General features: G+C 44.8%; 1 protein-coding gene across 9 annotated transcripts; it reads right to left on the bottom strand.

Annotated features, from left to right (window-relative positions):
• Positions 1-1,208: 1,208 nt before the first annotated feature.
• On the bottom strand, positions 1,209-24,413 carry KLHL22 (kelch like family member 22). 9 transcript variants are annotated; one of them, XM_065567949.1, is made up of 9 exons: positions 24,133-24,387; positions 23,516-23,606; positions 17,686-17,965; positions 15,048-15,213; positions 13,026-13,744; positions 9,402-9,594; positions 7,361-7,594; positions 2,239-2,311; positions 1,209-1,704 (listed from the first exon to the last, which is right to left on the bottom strand). In XM_065567949.1, exons 3-9 carry the CDS (start codon positions 17,910-17,912, stop codon positions 1,526-1,528), a joined length of 1,791 nt encoding a protein of 596 aa, XP_065424021.1. In that variant the 5' UTR covers positions 17,913-17,965; positions 23,516-23,606; positions 24,133-24,387; the 3' UTR covers positions 1,209-1,525. The 9 variants fall into 9 exon arrangements, with proteins under 9 accessions (XP_065424021.1, XP_065424020.1, XP_005288631.1 ...); XM_065567948.1 differs by lacking the exon at positions 23,516-23,606 and having other exon boundaries at positions 24,133-24,413; XM_005288574.4 differs by having other exon boundaries at positions 1,209-2,311; positions 24,133-24,386.
• Positions 24,414-24,463: the final 50 nt, after the last annotated feature.

The following is a 24,463-nucleotide window of genomic DNA, read 5'->3' as shown; positions in this document are numbered from 1 at the left end:
CTAGATCTATTTTTACAAGTCATCAGTTTCCCTTACAGAGGTTCCCTACTTGAAGTTAATTTCCACTGGCTTCCTCCAGTTCTTTATAGTGCCAGTTCTATGTTCAATCTCCAAAGCCTCTATGTGATGGCATATTTGACTAAGATCACCTCATTCCAATTAAAAGAACAGGAGTACTTGTGGCACCTTAGAGACTAACAAATTTATTAGAGCACAGCTCTAACACGGCTGCTACTCTGAAACCTCTCATTCCAATTGTCACTTTGATTCTGCCCCTTCCCCTCCTTCCACGTTAACTAGGGTATTATTTTAACACCTGATAGCTAATGAACTGATAGAATTGGTTACCCTATGCCTATTCAAAAGCATGAATTACAAAGTTTTCGGATGTCAAAGCATTGGTTTCTATGGCAGCTGTTAGCTGTTAAATCAGAAGTAAATGATTTTACAAACTGCCAATTAATAAAGGAATGCTTTGTTATGCAATATTTGTTTCTTGCTCTGGTGGTCTACCATTGTTTTCCTGGCACTAATCTAGCAAGTCCAGGTCCTTGGACCAGGGTAGGCTGACCAGACAGCAAGTGTGAAAAATTGGGATGGGTGTGTGTGTGTGGGGGGGGTAATAGGAGCCTAAATAAGCAAAAGCCCCAAATATCGGGACTGTTCCTGTAAAATCGGGACATCTGGTCACCCTAGACCAGGATAATTTTCAATCCTTTTAGGGTATGTCTACACTGCCCTTGTTACAGTGCGGCCGTGGAAGCACTGTGACATGGGAGGTGTAGTCACGCTTTATCGCCGGGGGGAAGAGCTCTCCCGGATAAAAAGTAACTACCCTGAATGAGGGGTGGTAGCTTTATCGCCAGGAGCCCCGTAAAGAGCTGTCTATACTGGTGCTTTTCAGCGCTAAAATTTTTGTTGCTCAGGGGGGTGTTTTTTCACACCCCTGAACGACTAAGGTTTTAGTGCTGAAAGTGGCAGTGTAGACCTTAGTTGAGGTTTTTTTCCCTTTTCCCCTTATGCCATTGCAAAACAATATTTTTTTTTCACTTTCTAAGCATATAAGTGAAGATAAAAAAAAACAACATAATTGGGCCAAAGTAGTTACTGGTGTAACTTCACTGACCTTAATGAAGCAATGAATTTGGCCCTCCAAGTTTTAGGTTGCCACATTCTGGTGGGGAAAAAACAATAACCAACAAAAATAATAACAATAAAAAGTTCCCACAAGGATTTATTATTTCATTTGTGAACAAATGGTATCTGTAAAAGTTCATCTGATTAAAGAGATTACCATAACCAGTACAAAGATCATTTTTCTAGAAGTCTTCCACCTTGTTGACAAAGCCTGCAGTATAGTAATTCAGAAGCGGGAGTCAGATCACAGTTTCTAAGCCTGTTATGATGGCTGCATGCCCAGATGGGAGAAGGGTTTGAACCAACGTTCTTGCTGCTGTCACTGCTACAGCACTCACTCACTCTCACTGCGTGACAGCGGACTGACAACTGACACAGGGGACAGACACTAGGTTGTATCTTCCTGGCCATTACATTTTATGCTGACAGGAGCATTACAGAGGAACAAGGAAGTGATTTCATGCTGAAAGTCTGAAGCAAAGGAGCTAGCCAAGCTAGATCTTTGGTGCTTCCTTTGTCCATGCTGTGGGTTAAGAAGAGGCCCCTTCAAAGGACAAAAACCTCTGCCTTTTAATTGGAAAAAAAAAAAGAAAAAAGAAAGTTCTTTGGTTGCTTTCACACTGCTGCTTTGTGGTAAATAGAGAGAATGCAGAAGGCCTTTTGTACCGAACATTTAAGTTTCCAAATGTTTAAATATTGATTCAACGTATGTTATACCAAAGACATTAAAAAGTTTCTAAACAATTTCCCCAAGCCTTAATTTCCTTCCCGCCCTGAAAAAAAAATCCTCAGGTCCTTAATCTTCACTTGAATTATCAAATTCCTCCCAGTCTGACACACTCATAACCTCAGAGGCAAAGTCTGGGTGATGCTGTAGTCGGTCTGGGTTCCATTCTGGAGTCCACCTCTCTGTCTCCATTAGAATAGCCCTAGGCAGAGTGAGGACACAGGCAGCCATCCCAGAAATATCATCCTCCAACTGGGGACCTTCCTCCCAGCAGTCTCTCTCAGCTTCATAAATATGGACATAGTCCATCCGGATCCCTCGATTGTGGGATCTGCCCCCCAAGACATAGATTCTATTGGCTAAGACAGCAATACCTGGCTCTCCATGCCCTGCAGGTAGAGGGCACACATTTGCCCATTGATCAGTACTTGTGCTGTAGCAGGCAACCTGTAAGAATATAAAGAAATAAAAGAGGCAAGGCAACTTATTCCTTTAAGAAACATTAAAAATTTCTACATGGAATGGGTGTCTGCCATCGTGTACAATATTATTATTACATAGTTGTACAATATTATGACACAATGGGTATTATGTGTAAATGTCAAAGATCAATCCCAACATTGCTAACTTTTTCACTACTGATTCATTTTAGTAGAAATATCTAACAAATGTGTGTCTCACAATTCTATGCCACCACAAATGCTAAAACACAATTGCTCCCAATCAAGTGCTAACACCTCCACCTTCCTCAAGACACTGTCTCTGAAACAGTTATGCATTTAGTACCAACGCACTTGACATATCAAAAAATCAAAAAGTGTGGGGATAGTGTAAAATTGAATTAAAATCAAAACTATTGGATGATAATTGACTTAATTTCATGTTATTCGTTTAAAAATATAACAATTCTTTTAGTTTTAATTAAGCTGCTGCAGAGTTTCTAGTCTGCCACACCAGAGTGCTACAGAATTTAGATTTGCCTTGCTGGAAAATACCCAGAGCGCTTAGTTGCTATTGCCAAGGTACTGCCCAGTTGAATGTCCACCACCGATTTTTTTTTAAATTAAAAGAAGCCAAAAGGACTAAGGCCTTGGCTACATTTGCGAGTTACAGCGCTGTAAAGACTCCCCCCAGCGCTGTAACTCACTCTCCGTCCACACTGGCAAGGCATTTGCAGCGCTGTATCTCCGTGGTTGCAGCATTGCATGTACTCCACCACTCCGAGAGGAATAGCAAGTATTGCGCTGCTGCTGCAGCACCAGTGTGGCCGCCCAATGCTCTGGGAATGGCCACCAGAATTATTCGGCAGTATCCCACAATGCCTGTTCTGGCCACTCTGGTCATCAGTTCAAAGTCTACTGCCCTGGCCTCAGGTAACTAACCATGTGACACACCCTTTACATTCCCCAGGAATTTTAAAAATCCCCTTCCTGTTTGCTCAGCCCAGCGTGGTGTGGAGTGTTATCAGCGAATCTTTCCAGGTGACCATGCCTCCACGCGCCAAGCAAGCCCCAGCATGGAGTAATGGCGAGTTGCTAGACCTCATCAGTGTTTGGTGGGAAGAAGCTGTACAGTCCCAGCTGCACTCCAGCCGTAGGAATTACGATACCTTCAGGAAGATATCAAAGAACATAATGGAAAGGGGCCATGACCATGCAGGATTAAAGTGAAGGAGCTGCGGAGTGCCTACCGCAAAGCCCGCGACGCAAACGGCCGCTCGGGTGCTCCCCCCGCGACCTGCCGATTCTACAAAGAGCTGGATGCGATACTAGGGGTTAACCCCATCTCCCCTCCGAGCACCACCATGGACACTTCAGAGCCGATGGCGGGGGGAGGGGGAGAGGAGGAAGAGGAGGAGGAAAACGGGAGTGATGGTGGTGGGCCGGATGGAGACACCCCGGAATCCCTGGAGCCATGCAGCCAGGAGCTCTTCTCGAGCCAGGAGGAAGGTAGCCAGTCGCAGCGGCCGGTACCTGGTGGAGGACAAACAGAAGAGCAGGTTCCCAGTAAGCGGGTTTTTTTTTTCCCCGGGAAAGAATTTTTTTGGTGCGGGCTCTTTGGGAGAGGATGGTTAGGCATGCATGCCTAGATGCGGAATAGTGCATTGATGTGGTTTATCACATCGCGGTAATCAGCCTTGGTAATCTCCTCGAATGTTCATCCAGAATGTGTGCAATGTGCTTGCGCAAGTTTATCGGGAGAGCCACCGTGGTCCTTGTCCTTGCCAGGCTAACGTGTCCGCGCCACTGTGCCGCGAGGGGCGGGGGGACCATTGCTGCACACAGGCAAGCTGCATATGGGCCAGGGCAGAAGCCGCATTGCAGTAGAAGACCCTCCCTTGCTTCCCAGGTCACCCTCAGCAGCGAGATATCGTCCAGGACTAACTCCTGTGCAAAATGTTGGGACAGTGTTCAGTGTAGGTGCCCCCTGAAGCTGCTGGCTCTCCCCAAGGCACAGAAACCCAGAGGACAGTGCAGCCCTGAAACAATCAGTCCCCCTTACTCACCATTTTGAGGCTCCCGTGGGATGTGTGCGCTCTGTTTCGGACGGGAAAATTATGCTATTGTGTAGACCCTGTGTGTTTTCTACTCCTTAAGTGTGGGGGGAATCATTACTCTGTCTGGTATAAACAATACTGCCTCTGTTAAACGTTGCATTTTGCCTATACAGCTGCATCAACCTTGAGACCTCAGCCGGCCCTCTTATCGCCTGCTCAGAGACTGCAAAAATTCAGGAAGAGACCGCAAAAAAGCAAAGACGACATGCTGCAAGAAATGATGCGGCAATCTATTAAAGAGAATGAGAAAGCACAGAACTGGAGGGAGAGAGAAAGCAGGATCCACCAGGAAAATGCAGCGCACCGGCGGCAAAGCACCGCGCACCGGAAGCAAAGCACTGATAGGCTCATAAGCATCCTGGAGCGCCAAGCAGACGCTATCCAGGAGCTGGTAGCCATGCAGAAAGAGGAGCAGTACCACAAACGCAAACGCCACCCTCCCCACCACAGCCCTTGTCCCAAAACTCTTTCCGTTGTGCCCCACTGTCACCTCCAACCCACTTCCGTGTTCTTCACGCCACCCGCTGCCTCCAACACCAGTATCTTCACCACCCATTCCTGAAAACCACGACCCTTACCCTCTGCACTCAACCCCCATCACTATGCAGTATAGCTGTCCTGAAGTGCAGCACTCACTGCACAGCCCACCCGACAGGACATACGTGAATCTGTGATTGTACTGTTCCCCACTCCACCCCCTTGTTTCTTTTCAATAAATGGATTCTTTGGCTTTGAAAACATTCTTTATTATTGCATAAAGTAAAAGACTCCTTAGCCCAGGAAATAAACAGGCACTGCAAGTCTGTTTAGCAAACACTGATTCCTAAAGATTGGAACTACTGCACTTCACTCCCGTGCAGGGCACCAGATATCACTGCTGGTTTTCAGCCTCAAATTGCTCCCTCAAGGCATCCCTAATCCTTGCAGCCCCGCGCTGGGCCCCTGTAATAGCCCTGCTCTCTGGCTGTGCAAATTCAGCCTCCAGGTGTTGAACCTCGGCGGTCCATGCCTGAGTGAAGCTTTCACCCTTCCCTTCACAAATATTATGGAGGGCGCAGCACGCGGATATAACCGCAGCGATGCTGTTTTCGGTCAAGTCCAGCTTCCCATACAGAGATCACCAGCAGGCCTTTAAACGGCCAAAGGCACACTCCACAGTCATTCGGCACCAGCTCAGCCTGTAGTTGAACCATTCCTTGCTGCTGTCAAGGCTCCCTGTGTATGGTTTCATGAGCCACGGCATTAACGGGTAAGCGGAATTCCAAGGATCTCAATTGGCATTTCAACTTCCCCTACCGTGATCTTCCGCTCTGGGAAAAAAGTCCCGGCCTGCATCTTCCTGAACAGCCAAGTGTTCCGAAAGATGCGTGCGTCATGCACCTTTCCAGGCCAGCCTATGTTAATGTCAATAAAACGCCCACGGTGATCCACAAGCGCCTGGAGAACCATAGAGAAATACCCCTTCCGATTAATGTACTCGGATCCTAGGTGGGGTGATGCCAGAATAGGAATGTGCGTCCCATCTATCGCCCCTCCATAGTTAGGGAACCCCATTTGTGCAAAGCCATCCACTATTTCCTGCACGTTACCCAGAGTCACGGTTCTTCTGAGTAGGATGCGATTAATGGCCTTGCAAACTTGCATCAACACGATTCCAACGGTCAACTTTCCCACTCCAAACTGGTTTGCGACCGACCGGTAGCTGTCTGGAGTTGCTAGCTTCCAGATTGCAATAGCCACCTGCTTCTCCACTGGCAGGGCAGCTCTCAATCTCGTGTCCTTGCGCCGCAGGATGGGGGCGAGCTCCTCACACAATCCCATGAAAGTGGCTTTTCTCATCCAAAAGTTCTGCAGCCACTGCTAGTCATCCCAGACTTCCATGACGATGTGATCCCACCATTCGGTGCTTGTTTCCCGAGCCCAGAAGCGGCGTTCCACGGTGCTGAGCAAGTCCGTTAATGCCACAAGCAATTTCGTGTCGTACGCGTTATGCGGCTCAATAGCATCGTCAGAGTCCTCACCCTCACTGTCACTTTGGATGTTAAGGAATAGTTTGACAGCCAAACGTGACGTGCTGGCGAGACTCGTCAGCATACGCCTCAGCAGTTCGGACTCCATTTCCCGCAGACAGATCGCGTTGCACAGAAACCGTTGAAATATGGTGCCAAAGGTGGATGGAAACAAAGGGATTTCTGGGATGTGAAGCGATGCATCACGGGGCATTGGGACAGGACCCAGAATCCCCCGCACCCACGCCCCCTTCCCACAACCCACAGCGCCAGAATGGGAAAAGGTGCTCCGTGGGATAGCTGCCCATAATGCACCGCTCCCAATAGCGCTGCAATTGCCGCAAATGTGGCCATGACAGTGAGCTGGGCAGCTGTCAGTGTGGACAGACTGCAGCGCTTTCCCTACTCAGCTGCATGAATTCAGGTTCAGGGCCGGCTCCAGCTTTTTTGCTGCCCCAAGCACGGCGAAGAGAGAGAGGGGGAAAAAAAAAAAAAAGCCGCGATTGGCAGCACTTTGGCAGCTTCATTCTTCGGCGACAATTCGGCGGCCGGTCCTTCCCTCGGAGAGGGACCGAGGGACCTGCTGCCGAAGACCCAGACATGTCGCCCCTTTCCATTGGATGCCCCAAGCACCTGCATGCTGCGCTAGTGCCTGGAGCTGGCCCTGGTCAGGTTTAACTCACAGCGCTGTACATCTGCAAGTGTAGCCAAGGCCTAAGAGTTTTAATGTTGGTGGAGTCAAGAGAATGCATGCAGGGGTGGGAGTAGTAAGTAAAGCACTGCAATGTTTGTCAGTTAGATGGAGGAGAGGCAGCCCAGTAGTTAGTGTGTGGCTGGTAGTTTTGTGTTTATGCTCAATGGGAGGAAGGTATGATGACACAATGCGAGTGTCACGTGTCCCGGCAGGAAATAGCCATTACATCATCTCACCTGGTGAACATCTCTCCTATAGCCAGAGTCATTGTTGCTACCTCCAATCACGTACAGCTTTCCCAGGAGTGCAGCCATCCCATGCCAGGCACGTCTGACTGGACCATCAGCTAAGCTGTCCCAGCGATCAGCCCCTGGATCATAACAGTGTAGTTCCTTCAAATAATCATCTCCTCTCCTCCCACATGTAATATACATCTTTCCATCCAATGCTGCTCCAGCATGTGCGTACACCTACACCATCACAAAAAAAGGCAAAGAGGGGAATAACAGGTTTCATTTTTTGTGTTTCCTCCAGCTTCAAGCACAGTAAGTATGGAATATAAATCTCCTGGCAATACATGACATCAGAGATGGTGTCTTCCTCTGATTACTTAGAAGCCAACATTTGGAAGGATTCTATGTACGCTATTATTCCATAGGTGTGAGGATCAGTCCTTGAACTGAAATTAAGTAGAATTGCTCCTGAATTAGCACCTCTTCAATACCATTGCTTTCCTCCCTTGCCTTTTTTGAAGCCCTGTGTAGAAATTAAGTCTTACAGAAGTTTTAACAATGTTATCAGAAAGGCAGAATAGCCTAGTGGATAGAACTTGAGCAAGTCATAAGCCCTGGGTTCTATTCCCAAACTGATTTGTTATTTGTGACCTCAGGCAAGTCATTTCACCTCTCTGTGCCTCCATTCCCCATCTGTAAAATGGGAATAATACTTACGTGTTTGTAAAGTGACTTGAGGTTTTCAGATAAGAAGCATTGTGAAGTGGTTTTATTTTGTATTGTTAACCTGCTACAGTAGGATTCAGCATAATTTCTTGAAAAGGTTAATTAGAATTTTACTTCTCTTTCCTAGCCAAAATGGTCATCAAGAACTTTTGCATGAAGTTTTTATTTGTGTCCTCCTTGTTTTGTGACAGTCTGTTAGAGACCTAAAAATAGCACTTCTTGGCTGGTTAAATAGAAAACTTAGAAGGATAAATACTATGTAAGTGGCTGTTCAGTGTCTTATCTCAAAAGAGTGCAGTGGTCTCAATTTAGTTCACCGAGAGCTGATGGCCACATCACATAAACCTCCACCATCGGCACCCTTGTTTGAGAGTCACATCACATAAGCCTCCACCACTGGCACCTTTGCGTGCAGTCTCAGAACAGTGGCCAACGACTGAATGGGCCATAGAGACTGACTTACCCTATCACCCTAGAGGTACTCCTTTCAGATCAGGGCTGAGACGGGGGAAGCTTGCACTACTGCTGCCCAAGCTGTATCCATTCTGGGAATAAACAGAGGCCTTCATTCTCCAAGGCTATGAATCAGGCACCTTTCACCAGCATAAAATTAAATGTTACATTTTTTTGTAAACAATAATAAAAGTTAACATTTACAGGGGGAAACTAGTAAGAAAACAGGAAGACAAGCACCTAATTTCAATGGGAGGTCATACGTACATTGTCCCTGGTACTCATACACTTAGGGATTTTTTCCCTCTCTGCCCATACCACTTTTGGGCTTGATCCTGAGACATATAGAGCACCTGCAACTTTGACTAAAAGTGATGGGACTTGCAGGTTGTCAGTACCTCTCTGGATCAGATCCTACATTATTTAGGAACTACTTTTCTTTGTAAAGTATAATACAAACTTCCAACTTCTATGGAGCTGCCACTTCAGAACATACCTCTCAACCATTCTCACAGAAAGGTATACTGGCTTAATATTACACCCAAACTAACCTCTGTCATGCACATAGGACGTTTACCTTGATTGTGTGCAAATGCAAAATTAATGTCTCAATCTGATTTAATTTTTAAGGCCTAGCATTTTATATCAGTTAGAGAGAACATACCCATGACAAAGAAGCAGATCCAGTGATATTTTAAGTATCCTTCTTACTATTTTTTGTGCCATACACAGAAGCGACTGACAGCCACCAGAATTTTTGCAGATTGAGAGGTATGCTTGAGAAAAGTAGCAAAAAGCATTTAGGAAAGATGAAGGCAAATATTAAGGGAGCTTATTAGCGTTTCCTGGCATGTGCATTCCTTACCTCCTTCCTCAGCGGTGCCATGTATTCCCACGTGTTGGTTTTTGGATCATACCTCTCTACCTCCCTTAGGTCTTCATGATAGTCTCGCCCTGCGACAGCATATATATATTTGTCCACAACACAGACACAGAGGTCAGCATGCTCTTGCTGCAGGGACTGGATCTGGAACCATTTGTTGTGTCGTGGGTCGTACCTTGCAAAGGAATATGACCAAACTGGGTTACCAAACACAAATCCACCACAGAGTACTGAGACATGGACACGGTCATTGCTGGATCATGGGTTAGCACCACATAGATCTAGACCAGTGCCTTCTCTTTGGCCCAAATTCAGCTTCTCTGTAAGTAGGTGCAATTCACTAGAGTGAAATTTGGCCATTCATATCAAAATATATTTATCAGCTAAGTTTTTATTCTATTTTGAAGGAGAATGCATTAGCAAATATAATCATGTTTCAGAGTAGCAGCCGTGTTAGTCTGTATCTGCAAAAAGAACAGGAGTACTTGTGGCACCTTAGAGACTAACAAATTTATTAGAGCATAAGCTTTCGTGGACTACAGTTGTACACGTCTACTGTTTCCAGTATCCTTTGCACCACTGCCAGTCTACATACCATCAACCTTGTTAGTTTGCAATGATTCCACAATGTGAAAATTGGCTAATAATAGCACAAAGATTGTACCTGGGAATTCGAGAGGCCAGGAAGGGCATGAACATTTGGAGCTTCTTTGATTTGTTCCGGTATCTGCTGGTAAGAAGGTACTTGGACACTCTGCACCTCATATTCCTCATAGTAGTATGAATATAATGTAATTATGACAATTATGATGCACCTTGTACAGAATGTGTCATGTGAGGTCTCATTGGAAAAGTTATGATTTGCTGAATTCGATTATCCTATTTGGAGTCATGTATCATTTTTGTATCTGGAGTTATGAATATTGACTTTGTATCTGTATTTCAAATGTGGTTACACCTGGGTGACATCCACTGGGCAAGATGCTTCCAGTCTAGACAGCTGATTGTGAAGGGCCTATTCAAGGTAATGGTCCATTAAGGAAAACAATAGGCTTTGGGAGAAGCTTATCCTGCACCTGGTGAGCCTTCCCAAAAATGCTTCAGACAGCCTACGGAGAAGGGCTGCTATGACTCAGCAAGGCATGCAAGGGCATATGACCAGACCACATGATAATGAACTCCATTTTGGTACCTGTATTCTTCCACAAACTGGGCCGGGAACTTAGCTTGGAACAAAGAGTTCCTACCATATGGAAAGGCTATAAAAGATGGGGAGTGACATCACTTCTGGGCCTCACTCCCTACACAAGAGCACACCTGATGAACAAAGATTAAAATGGGAGAAGTACTGGTCCCAGGTTAAAGGGAATTCTAGCTTGTGTATGGCAACTTGTTGGACTACTTGTATATTGCTGATTCAAATCCTATCTAGTATATTGGGCTTAGTTTGTGTTTTTATTTAATTTCCTAGGTAACCAGCTTTAATTTGTTTGTTATCACTTAAAATCTATCTTTCTGTAGTTAATAAACTTGTTTTATGTTTTATCATAACCCGTGGGTTTCTGAGTGAAGTGTTTGGGAAAATCTCAGCTTGGTTAACACAGGGTTGTTGCATATCTTCCCCACAGCAAGGGTGGAGTGAACTCTATTAATGAGCTTGCACTATACAGATCCCAGTTCAGTGCAAGACAGTATAATTCTGGGTTTATACTCCAGTAGGAGTGAAAGGCTGGGGAGCTAAGAAATTGGCTGGTGCTTATATAATTGATCCTTGAGTAGCTTAGGTAAAGCACTCAGGTAACTCAGTTGGGTGTGTGGCAATTGCGTTGGGGGATAACAGTCCCTGGAGAGGCTGGCTGCGTATCAGCAGAGCAATGTGAGAAAGGCCAACCTAGTTGAATTGTTAGGGGGCACAGAGGTTCCAACGGCTTCAAGACTGCACCCCGGGGGGATGACAATCCATCACAGGTACTTCAACCTTTTCAACTTTAGCTTTCACCCCCAAATATCAATTCCAGATAAAATATGGAAATCTTCATTACAGGAGCAGCCTGAATGCAATCGCAGGAACTTAAATTCATCTTGCATATGACAAACATAAGAACAACTGGACTAAAACCTATTAAAAAAAAAATCACTAGTTTGCAGACAAAAGGATGTTGTCAGACACAGGGCTTGTAATACACCTGTTTAACCACATAATGGGCATTAAAATCTAGAAAAAAGCCTGATCTCAATGGAACTTAAAAAAACCTCCAAAACTGTTACCAGGCTCAACTGTAATTTTTTAACTTAAAATTTAAGACTTTTTTTTACATCATTATTTAGTTGTGATTCAATCTTGGGAAGTAGCAGGATGCTCATTAATGGCATTACACACACCAATTCAAAATAATCAACCGATGGTACAATTGTGTTTGAAGTGTTTCATAGCTGTGCTCCTTAAATCACTTGCCTTTTATATCAGATTTGCATACACTACAACTTTGAATTTTTGATTATCCTAATTCACTGCTGCAGATAGGGTGACCAGATGACAGGAAGAAAATATCGGGACACAAGGGGGGGGGGTCACTGGCGGAGCAAAAAAAACCAAAAAACCGAGTGCTGCCGGTGTAAGGACACAAACAGCTCCCTCTCCCAATTCCCTACTGTGACCCAGTGCTGCTGGCAGTCGGGGGCGGGAGCTGAGAACAGCCCAGGGCTGCGGGCAGTCAGAGGAGATTATGCACCCTTCCTTAGGTATGCATACCTTCAGCCTCTGGTTTTTAGGAGGGGGGGGGGAGAGAAACCAACAGAGAACAGCTGAGTGCTGCCGGCAGTCAGAGGAGAAGAAAAAAAAAAGCCGAGAACAGCTGAGTGCTGCCGGCAGCCCGGCAGAGAAAAAAAAAAAAAAAAAGCGGAGTGCAGCGTCCCGACCGAAGATCAATCGGGACGCGGGACAAATGCCTAAATATCGGGACGGTCCCGATTTTATCGGGACGTCTGGTCACCCTAGCTGCAGACCATCATTCTGACATTTCCCCTCTGTCTAAGAAGGGAGGAAGAGTTCTCTCTTCAGAAACAGTTAACGAGCTTCCATTCCTGCCCTATTCAGGCAAACACATAAGACTTCATACTTACATACAGTAGCACATCTGACTTCAAAGTGCTATACAAACATTAACCTAATTAAGCCTCACAACGACCCTACAGGGTGGTAAATATTATTCCCATTTTACAGATGAGAGAAGGTAAGAAAATCAACCGAGGTAACAGAGGGAGTTTGTGTCAGAGTCAAGATCAGCACACAGGAGTTCCTGGCTCCCAGTCCCGTGCTCAGAACTCAAGAATATTTTACAACAACTCAGAGCTGTTGTGTAATGTTGCTACATTTGCTTTCCCCTTTGTGGTTGATTAGCAAATGAAGCATGCACAAACAGAAAGCTTCCTCCTTTAGAATCAGGTTGGTCTTCCTTAGTCCTTGCACTTTCTTTCAATGAGGTCTCAGTACAATTCCCAACTTTTCTGGCCAGCTATCATGTGCACTGCAAAAGTGACTGCCCGACTCAGGGAATAGTAATTGGCTGGTAAAAAATAATGGTGGCAGAAGTAGTCTCCTCTTACCTCCAACACCTGGACTCTGCTCGAAAACCTCGTACGTTGTTATCTCCCCCAATCAAGTATACAAAGTTGTTGAAAACAGCGATTCCTTGGTTGGACATTCTGGGGGCTAATGCAGCAGTAAAGTGCCTCCACTCTCCCAATAGGGGGTTCAAGTACTTGGCTTGGTCGCTGAGGGCTGTGGATGGAGTAGAATGCATCCCTCCAAAGCCCACTACACAGTGGAACTCTGATCTCACCTGTGTCTGTGAGCTTTGAAGCATGGGCTGAAGACATTCATTCTTGTGGTACATTAGTGCATCGGCTACAGTCTCTCTTAATGGACATGGGCTTAATTTGTCATGGAGCCTTTGCAGGATCTGGAGCTCCATCAGGGGGAAGCGGACTGTTTCCAGTAGCTTAGGAGGCTCCATCAGTGAGACCTGATCTGTCTCTACCTGTTCTAGGGTGTAATGGTACAGAAGCGCCCCTTCATAAACCTCATTCTCACAGTTGACCTCCAAGAGGTTGCTGCTCAGTAGGGAGTAGACCTTCTCCAGGGGTAGCTGGCGGTATATCTCGGTCTTTGAGAAAGCTACAAAGTTCTTGAGAATGTAGGAGTCCAGCTGCTCACTCAACTGATTCAAGTCAAAGAGGTCCGCTAATTTGTATACATCCAGGATGTTCTCTTCATCCACCCAGGACATGAGAAAATCACAACAGAACTTAATGACTTCTGGAATCTACAAGAAACAAAGCAGATTTTTTTTTTACTGAAATAAACAAATCTTGTCTTACACTGGAGAGACCAGATTCATAAGAGTATGGAAGACCCAAGTTGAGGAAGTTGTAATAAATTGCAGGGAACACCTGTCACCAAGAAGGCTGACAGTGGTCTCTGGCTGTTATCAGTACTGGCTGGAAATAAAAACTGATAGATTAGTTGAGTACTGTTGACCATGGCTTTCACCAAAGATGACGTGAATATGATCCAATGTGGGTTTGTAGATGAACAGAATATAGTTCTTCTGTTTCCAGACAGATTAACCGGTATGCAAAAGGCACAACAGGATAGTAAACTGAGCTGTATCATTCAAATGCAGAAGAAACCTTTTGCAAGGAAATCTAATGTATTTTACATAGTTTACTGAGTACAGTATGACATTGCTTCTGGACACCAGGAGATAGCAGAAAAGTTCTTTGCTATACATGACGAACTTCTGTTGACTCCACAAAGGTTAATAAGAGTAAATGTCTAGTGAGTATGTAATCTAATACCACAGCATGTATAGTGTGGGAAATAAAAGAAGCAAAAACTGTCTTGATGGCAAAACAAGAGCCACTGTAATTGTAGCAACTGGGATCACAGTTCCATCCATAGTGGGTCTGTGAATCAGCCTTTATACTGCAGATGGGAGCCTGAGAGGCTGCAGCACCAATACAGTTTCAGAAGAAGGAAGTTAGGTCCTTTAATGTAGATCATAATGTAGGAACTCTTAACAGAATCTCCCTTGAGGAGTCTCTAAGCAGGTAAGGGGTTACTGAGCACATCAGGGAAGTCAACCACTATAAAAGAGTCACACACTGGATAAAATGGTGAAAAATTATAAATAAACACACAAAACTACTTATATAAACAACACATCCATCCAAACCCAGTTTATACACATCTCTAGCTATTTACAAAGCCCTGGCCTACACTACAAACTTACGTTGAATGTGGAAAATCCACATGCCTGAGCATCACACCTAACCTCCAGTGTAGACGGTGCTATGTTAACGGGAGGGCGGGTGGAGTAGCGTCTTCACTAAGTGCTGCAGCTGCACCACTGCAAGTGCAGACAAGCCCTTACTCCACAGTTTAGGGCACTCAGAAAAAAGTTTTAGTCAAATCCACATATATAGACAGAAAAGCCCCTGCCCTTTACTCCCCCTCTATTGTGTTTGTTCACCTCTTCAACCTCTCCCATTTATTCCCGAGTGTCCCCATTCCTTATTGGTCCCATTTTTCCCTGTGTCTTCTTGCTCCATCTCCCAATCCCTCACCTGAAGTTGGCAGGCAGCAGTTAGCGTTTCTTGCACATTGTTCAGGCTGAGTTCCAGTTCAGAGGTGTATATGAAGTTCAGGATTTTACACATAGCATTGAAGGAGACTCCATGAATACGAATCTCTTCCTGTTCCATCTCTCTTAGACCACCAGCAAACATTCCTCTGTAGAAAGAAAAAGGTACACGCTACACTGGAGATGTACCAAAGCTATGTACAGTTCAACCCAGCTTAGCCATATTGTTCTGGGGACATCCAAAATACTCAGTCAGATGGCTAACTGGACAGATAGCTTTGCAAAGCCTCCATGCCTTTTCCCAAATCCAGTACTCCAGGAAATATGCTGGGCTATACAGTTTTGGAACTGGAAACCCAGAACACAGCCTTTTCAGAATGCAGTAAAGAGACACCACCTAGCTGGCTCTGAAAATCCAGAAGGCATAGTTAAGCTTTGGTTAACCAGTGCTTATCTGTACACATATTCTCCCTGTGCATCCTTGCATTAGTTTAACCTTATAAATTGCTTCCCCATTAAGCACTGGGAGCCCCGTAAAACATAAAACCCTCATTGAAATAATTAAAATAAATAATTAAATACATTAAGTAAAAGCAAATAAGAAGGCATAAAGACTCCTGCATCCCCCACTGGGATCATTGTCTTTAAAGATTTTAGTGTTCATGTTATAAGCCCTTGTTTTTAAAGAAGTTTAAAATAGCCATTGAAGCGTGCTAGCCTAGCAACAGTGCTTTATTGCTACAAAGGACCCATTGATTCAGATGCTATTGTGTTCTCTTCCAGAAAGGGCTGGGGTGATAGAGAAGTGAATGCACTCAGTTCGAAGGTGAACAAGCCCATTAAATGTCTACATTGCAGGTCTGACAGACTCTGAAACATGTTTAAGCCCAATTCCCCCTACCATCCACACAAAGCCCTCAGGCATGTGTCTATATGAGGGAAGGGACAGCTCAGTGGTTTGAGCATTGGCCTGCTAAACCCAGGGTTGTGAGTTCAATCCTTGAGGGGGCCACTTAGGGATCTGGGGCAAAATCAGTACTTGGTCCTGCTAGTGAAGGCAGGGGACTGGACTCGTGACCTTTCGGGGTCCCTTCCAGTTCTATGAGATAGAACTATGTGTATATATATATATATATATATATATATATATATTCTCAGCACATGCGTTTTATGGCAAATACAGGTATAAGCTCTTGTTTCACTGTATCACACATCTCTGCCCTCCCTCTTTGTGACAAAGAGGCAGCTAAGGGTTCATGTGGGATAGCATTGATGGACTATCTCAATAATTCCTGGGGTGTGTGTGTTCTGGCTTAATTCCCAAGTTCCTACTCACCTCCCATGCACCATAAGCAACCCCAACTTCCAGAAATCAGAACATCAGAAATCTGTCAGTGCGGTGACTGTGTGGACAAGGCATGGGGCATTCATAAGCAAGCTTGAAAAGCACAGCTCCGCAGGCATGAATGGCTGGACACAGGTACACTACGCAGTGTAGACATACCCTTAGCTGCTAGGAAGGGAAAGGAGTGCTTCATGTCATTCAACTGCAACCTACCCCAAAGCAGTGTCGATGGGGTCCTAAGGAAGTCCCATGCAATCCTTGTCTAGAAAGATGATGGCTGTTACATCAGGCTTTGTGGGTTGAAGAAGTAGGAGTTGTTTGAAGTAGACAGAATCTTCAAGTGCACCATCAGGAATGCAAAGAAACCAATTTGCTCTAAACGTGCTCAGAGCTGAAATCTGGGAGTGTGTTTTGGATCAGTGTGATATTACTCCAAATGAGACTGGTTAAAAAGAATGGCTTGTCCCACTTTTGGGTGCCACTCACTAGAACTAATGTGGTTTTGGAACTGAAAAGTTGCGGGACATTAAATCTATGATGCGAGACGTGACTTTTCAGTTTTTAATTTTTAGCAACTAAGGGCTGCTGCAACTCCCCTTAAAATCAATAGAAAGACTCCCATTGACTACATCAGGAGTTGGATTGTCCCTCCCAAGTTACATCAACAGCACTTAGGACCATTACTTCCGACAACATGTTTTATAACTTGCTATGTATTATGAAATTACTGTAATGGGCCAAATCTTGTTGGTGCCAATAGAACTTCAACAGCTCTGTAGAATGCAGTGTCGTACTTCTAACGAATGGGGCACGTATAAAACAGGCACCACTATGTCCTCCAATTACTATGGGTTCTGAGTGAAATGGAGGCACCTGGAAGCAAAACTAAATGTGGAATAATGCGAGATTAGCTTTATTTTTAAAGTCATACAAAAGAAAAATGAACAGAGACAAATTAAATATTTTAAATGCATTCAACTCATCTTAAGGGTCTGATTTTAAATGCACAAGGATAAGGATACTCCAAGATATGGCTGAATTTCTATTTCTTTCATTCCTCCATAGGTAGGCCTCCAGACTGCAATGGGCAGGCATTAAAGTGTTGAGAATAAAGCATGGTATGCCACATAGTACAACTTGGGAAAGGACGGGGAATCCGAGGGGAAGAAAGATGGAAGTCCATCCACAATTCAGAATTTCTTTTCTTTTTCTTTTGCTGGTTTGAGTCATATTGAGAAAGATGTTGGTTACAGATTCACAGTGACACTGGACTCACCTGAAATAGTCACATGATGCAGCTAGAAGTATCCGATGAGCTTCGATAGGTTTCCCTTCCACTACCAGGACTACATCAAAAAGGATGCCACTATCTCGGAGAGCTACCAGGCCACTGAGTAAGGACTGGGAGTGCTCTGCACTGCGGTAAGTGTTGCTGGTGCACTGCTGGAGGGAGGGCTCCAGGGGAGTCTTGCATGGCTGAGTCAGCTCCTGATCCTCTGCCATCACAAGCAGAAATGCTCAGTACCTTACAGCCACCAGTTATAGCAAGATGAATTCTGTGAGACAACAAAAATAGCAAAAGTTTGTGTTTGCTGATTAACAGCATTTTAACTCTTATCACAGTCAGCAAAACACACCAACCCTTAAGTACAATGGAGAGACCTTAAAACGCGGTTTTACCCGAATGAGATTATTTTGGATTTACACCAAGAGCAGAGTTTGGTGCAAAATGTCGCTTTCATTTACCAAATTCCCAGCTGCACAGTGTTCTTAGATACCTTTGCTGTAACAGAAGCTGCAAATTGAGTCTCCATCTTTAGTTTACCAGGGTAAATCAAAGGGCTTGTTTTGTTGTATTTTTTCTTGTCTGCCTTTTTACATCAGCTGAGCACATTTCCACAAATGCCCCTTCTTGGCCCAAGGCTAAGTTCCCTACACGCACGGCTAATCAAGGAAAGGAAGGAACTAAGGCGATTGGAGACTATATACAACTTGGCTATGAATTTTCAGTGCTGTGAGAGCACGCTTTTGCTGTTGAAATTAGTAACCTTCTAGAAAAACAGTGCCAAAGTGGGTATATAAAGACAACTTTCAGGAAGAACTGAACTTCTAAACAATTCCCAGTCTCTAGAATCAGTGGAACATTTAAAAGGGAGAAATCTCCATGATACAATATTGTCTAAACTACATTACTCCCACAGCTCTACATTTTACCTATATAGTATTTACTGCAAAATTATGCTGAGAAACTTTGAAAGCTGCAAATTGGGATGTGCAGGGCTGTGGCAGGCGGAGAAGGAGGTGACTTTCGATGGCCCTCCTTCCCAGCCTCAGCTCTGTGGCTCGGGTGGCAAAGGAGAGAGCCCCCTCCATCCCAGCCCCAGCGGGGAAGAGAGGGCACATCCATCGCATTAGAAAGGTAAGACTACGGATATTCAAATATGAATTGTGTGCTTTTATTTGTAGAACAAAAAAAAATTTAATTATTATTAAGGGTTTTTTTTTTTATATAGCGCTATTATCCAAAGCGCTTTACAATAGGTAGTTAGGTAACGGTACAAACAACATTTGGAAAGATCATTAAGTGAGACCCGCAGCAATTTTCAAGTGGTCTGTGAAAAAAAAAGTTTCAGAACCACTGCTATAGATCATGGGAAAAATCTTGGCTCCACTGAAGTTAATGGCAAAACTCCCACTGAATTTACTAGTGTTTACCATCCCAGTCGCAAGGTACACAGTCCAGATAACGCAGGATAGCATAGTTAACAACCCTATTGCATGACTGCTTTGTCAGGACTTCGTGATGAAACTATAGTGGCCCTTGGGACTACTAGCTACATTAGTTTCGGAGCTAGAAACTCAAAATCAGAACAGCACATGGTCAGCAGTCTGGCTAAAGAATCTTCTTCGCATTTAGAACAATGGAATCCAGTCTCTGCTCTACCAATAGAGAGCACTACAGGCATCCGAAGAAGTGGGTTGTAGCCCACAAAACCTTATGCTCAAATAAACGTGTTAGTCTCTAAGGTGCCACAAGGACTCCTGTTCTGTTTGCGGATACAGACTAACCCAGCTGCTACTCTGAAACAGGTAGGACTGAGATTTGACTTTTCAATGAGATTCCCTTCTATATACTCTACAAAGAAAACAAACCACCACCTGTAGCAGTGGCTATCAAAGCCCCGGTCAACTGACTAGGGTGTGGGGCTTGCACTACATGGCCAAAGACAGCACCGTAGACATTCCCACCTGGGCTGGAGTCTGGGCTCCTAGCAGGTGTCAGAGTCCAGGTTCCAGCCCAAACTGTGGCTTTGCTTTTCATGGCACCTGAAGGACAACGTTGATTGCTCATTCACCTTTAACCTCTATGCCTTTATCCTAATTGTCGTAACGATACTTCTAAAGCTGTGGGAACAGCACTGCAGAAGACTTTATGTTTCCTGTGGTGAATTAAAAGCGTTCTCAGACTCACTAATGTCAATAATAGAAATGGCTTTCAGTGGTCATTTATTTGATCCTTGTTCCCACAGGCAAGACTAGAGCGAACCAGTACTGCTATTGGCTCCCATCAACGCTTTGAGCACGTCTCAACTCTAGAAAAATAAGCAGCTGTGTTACACGCCAGCAGAATGGAGCGGACAAGGAAATATCACAAGGACAGCTGCACACCAGTTATTCAGGTCTCGCTTCCTCACCACAAAACACACCCAGATGTCTCTCCGTGGCAGTCCCTTATCCAGCAAAGGGTGAGGAGGGCTGCAGGGTGAGTGGAGAAGCACCAGAAGACGTGGGGCGAAAATATCGGGGGGGGGGGGGGAGGGAGATTCCGTGTACTGAACAGCAGGCTCGCGAGTCAGTTACTCCGGTGTCGGGGGGCAGCACACCGCGGTGGGGGCCCCGTGCAAGGGCGCTCTCGGGGGGGGGTCTCCCTATCGGTGGGGGCAGGGCAGCAGCTCAGTCAGGGGGTGCTAGTTGTCAGGAGTCCCCCACCCCCCACGGCGGGGGCCTTGGAGCCAGCCCCCCAGAGCAGTCACCCCCCCTCCCCGAATCCCGCCTGGAAACCCGGGGAGGGCAGAGGGCGCCCCCCCTGGACCCAGCCCTGCGGTCACCTACCGGCAGCGGCGCCCCCCGCCTCGCGACAGCCCCGCCGCCTTCTTCCAGGGTCATCTTCGCACAACCATAGAGTCAGGCCGGAGCGCCCTTCCCACGTGACTGAACAAGGGATACGCCCACAAGCCCTTCTTAAAGGGGCCCTCACCAATTGCCTCTCTCTGGCTGGCTGGGTTGTAGATCTGCCGGCTTGTAGATCTATCTGGACATCTCTCGTGTCTTTCGGATAGGCGTCTGGCACATTTGCTCTGGTTAATGCAGTGTCCCAGTTCCATCCAAAAAATGCACTTAATCCTAAAAGTGCTGCCAGTGCTAATAGATCAATGACCAGCAAAAGAGAGAAATGTGGATGACTTCTCCAAAATCAAGCAGTGTAACCGCACCTACATGCACCATAACCCACTTCTTTTCCTCCAGAAGAGATTTATTACCAGTAACTTATTTGTAAAGGGAGGAAAAGGGTACAGTGAGTCACAGAAATCTTCCTAGTACAAAACTATCAGTCCCTTGGCTCTGACAAACATTAACTTGCCAGCTGTATAATGTATTTTATCTTCCTGCTCTATATTTTTCAGAGTATTTTCACTATAAACATATTAGCATGCTGTTGTCCTCCATCCACAGCTTTCATAGCTTCTCCCTGTGTTCTACAAGTGACTAGGTCCACCACATTTTCACAGATGAATGATATGCGTGGCTACTTATTTCAGAAAATCCACCACTGTGCATTGATGTGCAATTATAGGAGAGGATTTATTGAGACTGAGATCATCTACATCGCTAAGGGCTTCTCTATATGGGAGGTTTACTACACACTAATTTTAGTTTGTGCGCATTGATTAAAATGACCTTGGTACACACAATGCAATTCTTAAAGCATACTAACTTGCCAGTTAATACATATCATAGAATTTACTTTGAAAGTTAATTAATTGCTTGTTTGTGTGAACATATTGTTTAATCATGCTAGCCTGGCACAGTGGTTCTCAACCTTTCCAGACTACTGTAACCCTTTTAGGAGTCTGATTTGTCTTGCGTACCCCCACGCTTCACCTCACTTAAAAACTACTTGCTTACAAAATCAGACATAAAAATACAAAAGTGTCACAACACACTATTACTGAAAAATTGCTTACTTTCTCATTTTGTCTGTATGAAATTTTAGTTTGTACTGACTTTGCTAGTGCTTTTTATGTAGGCTGTTGTAAAACAAGGCAAATATCTAGATGAGTTGATGTACCCCCTGGAAGTTCTCTGTATACCCCCAGGGATACACATACCTCTGGTTGAGAACCATTGGCTTGGCAGTCATCCAACTTGTATCCCACTGCCCACACTGCTTTCCATGACACCAGAATCTATCAACTCTGTATAGTCTTAATTATTGTAATCATCTCCTGTCTGACCTCCCATTTCTAGTCTGCTCAAAACGCTACTACTTATGTCCTTTGAACACTTTCATTATCTTCCTTCCTTTTACAGCATCATATCAAGTTAGGCACAACTCCCTTAGTCTCCTGTGAAAACCTCACCCCTTACCTATAATTCTATGATTCTAATTCTTTTTATCCTCATAAAAAGTCTATACTCATCACACTTTTCAGGATCGGTCCCTTAGTCTGAATGTAAGTAATTGCCACATAATTGAGAGATAAAACAGCTTAATAAGAAAGTAACATCAGTAGAACATGAGAGAAACCCCTTACCAAATGAGGGAAATGGTAGCTTGTGTATAGGGGTTTATAGTGCTAAGAAACTGGCACTTAGGAACATATAAGCACACAGCCTTGCTCTGCCCCTTCTCTCCCCCTGAGAAACCACAGCTGCTGCTGGACTAGAGCATCCCACCTACATGCCTGAATTGGGACACTACAGTGCTGCACTCAGCAGAGAGCGGAGTAATACTCACAGTCTCACAAAAGTGTGCTAACCAGTTTCACCTGTGTGGGTTTTTTTGCCTGCCTGATCACTTGTATTAATGTTTATCTCACTGTCTGAAATTTCTCAAGCCCTAGACACTACAGTGACTGGTCCTATCCACATGTGTCTTACTCCTAAATGTGCTGCTGTTGCTAAGTGAACAACCAGCAAAGTGAGAACAATTTGGTTGACATTTCCCTTATCAAATATGCTCCGAGGTGTGCCATGTCCCACTCTACTGCCTCAGAGATTAATTCTACAGTGTCTTATTTGAGCCAGAGAAATCTCACTACCTCGTACCTCTAACTTGCCTGCCCAGGGAATGTATTTTCATTTCCTTTTCCACATTTTTCTGTGTATTATAATTACAAACGTATTAACAAGCGGTTTTCTGCAGCTATAGCTCTGAAAGCTTTGTATGCTTCCCCTTTGTAATATGCAGGTGCCCATACTTGCCACATTACCACAAGTGCAACATGCATGGCTGCTTGTCTCAGAATATTTGCCATTGTACCTTGGTGTCAGAGTACAGTGAGTCTACTGAGACTGGGATGATTGCTCCCCACACTTTAAATTGGCTCTAAATTTCATCCTGATTCTGTTTGAATCAACTGGAACTTGCATAACTAGATTTTTACTATGAAAAGTACGTGGAACCTGAACTATAGAAATACCACTGATTGCTGCTCCATAGGAATGTTTCTTAATTGTTAGGTCATCTTTGGTTCTTTCCTTATGCTTCCATTTTCAGTTTTCCATTTAAATGAATTATAGATGTAAAAGTCATATGAAGAAAATAATTTCAATTACCCTGAAGAATTTCCTTCTCTTTAAATCTTTCTGAGGGGCACCTGGTGTGTCTCCATCTAGCCTTAATTTCTGTAACTGGCTTGTCTGGCTTCCATGTCTTTCACCTCTTCCTCCTGTAGTCGGTTTAAAACAATGAGGCTGCCCAAAGTAAACTTCCCATCCCATCACTCCATCAGTGTTTCTTTAATCTTTTCATTAGCTACCTGTCTCTTACAACATCCTATTAATTTTTTCCCTCGTCTACATAAAGTACGTCATAATCTTACCTCATATAGTAAACCTCTGCTCCATTTTGCCTGCTCCTGATGCCTTTACTAGATTTATTACTTTATTCCTCTGACTTTTCCCATTCTTGATCTATGAAGCAAGGAGGCAAATATGTAGTGCTGTCTAATGCACAAAGTAAACAAACAAAAAAAGAAATGCTCCCCTCTAATCTAGTAGTTATAGGAATCATAAGCTCTGGTTCTGCAAGCACTTATACATATGCTAAATGTATGGAGATGAGTAAGAGGTGATGTTACTTGGAACTAAAGACCTGATCCTGTGCTTAACTTTAAGCCTGTGTGTAGTTCTAGTGAATTTGGTGACACTACTCATGTGCTTAGTTAAGCACAGGGGCCTATAGTAGGTACACAATTGTCAAACAGAATAGTCTCCTATTATTATTTTTGTAAATTAAGGCTTTAATTCTGAAGCCATTTAGGAGGCCAGCAGCAAAGTGGCAGGACATGACAATGCCCTACACAGCTTCACTCTGGCTATTGGGAAAGAAAACAATGAATAGATGGACTTGACTTAATGCATTCGTGCAGGCTGCTCTGTCTGGGCAAACCCTTACATCGGTGTGAAGCCCCGCTGAAGTCAATGGAGCGCTGCATACCTGCAGGAGGGGAGCTTCGTGGAGTCGCTTGTAGGGCTAAGGCCCAAACCTCTCTTGCTCTTGAGGGATTGAAGACAAAATAAAATTCTCCTAGGAAACTGCGCATCGCTCAACTCCCAGGGCCTCGGATGGGGCTGCCTCACTGCGGGACCAAGGCCGCACTGGGGCCATGGGCTCTAAGCAGCCTCCCTTCCGGCCTAGTGCTGCTGAGCAACCGGGACCGTACTGCCCGGAGCCCGGCTACCTCTGAGCCTGGTCCACACACAGAACTACATCTCCCACCACGCATCGGGGGGGGGGGGGGGGCATGTGAATGTGGAAGCAGCGGGAC

Source organism: Chrysemys picta, chromosome 15 (assembly GCF_011386835.1).
Source record: "Chrysemys picta bellii isolate R12L10 chromosome 15, ASM1138683v2, whole genome shotgun sequence".
Lineage (NCBI taxonomy): Eukaryota > Metazoa > Chordata > Testudines > Emydidae > Chrysemys > Chrysemys picta.
This window is presented reverse-complemented; position numbering and strand designations above follow the sequence as displayed.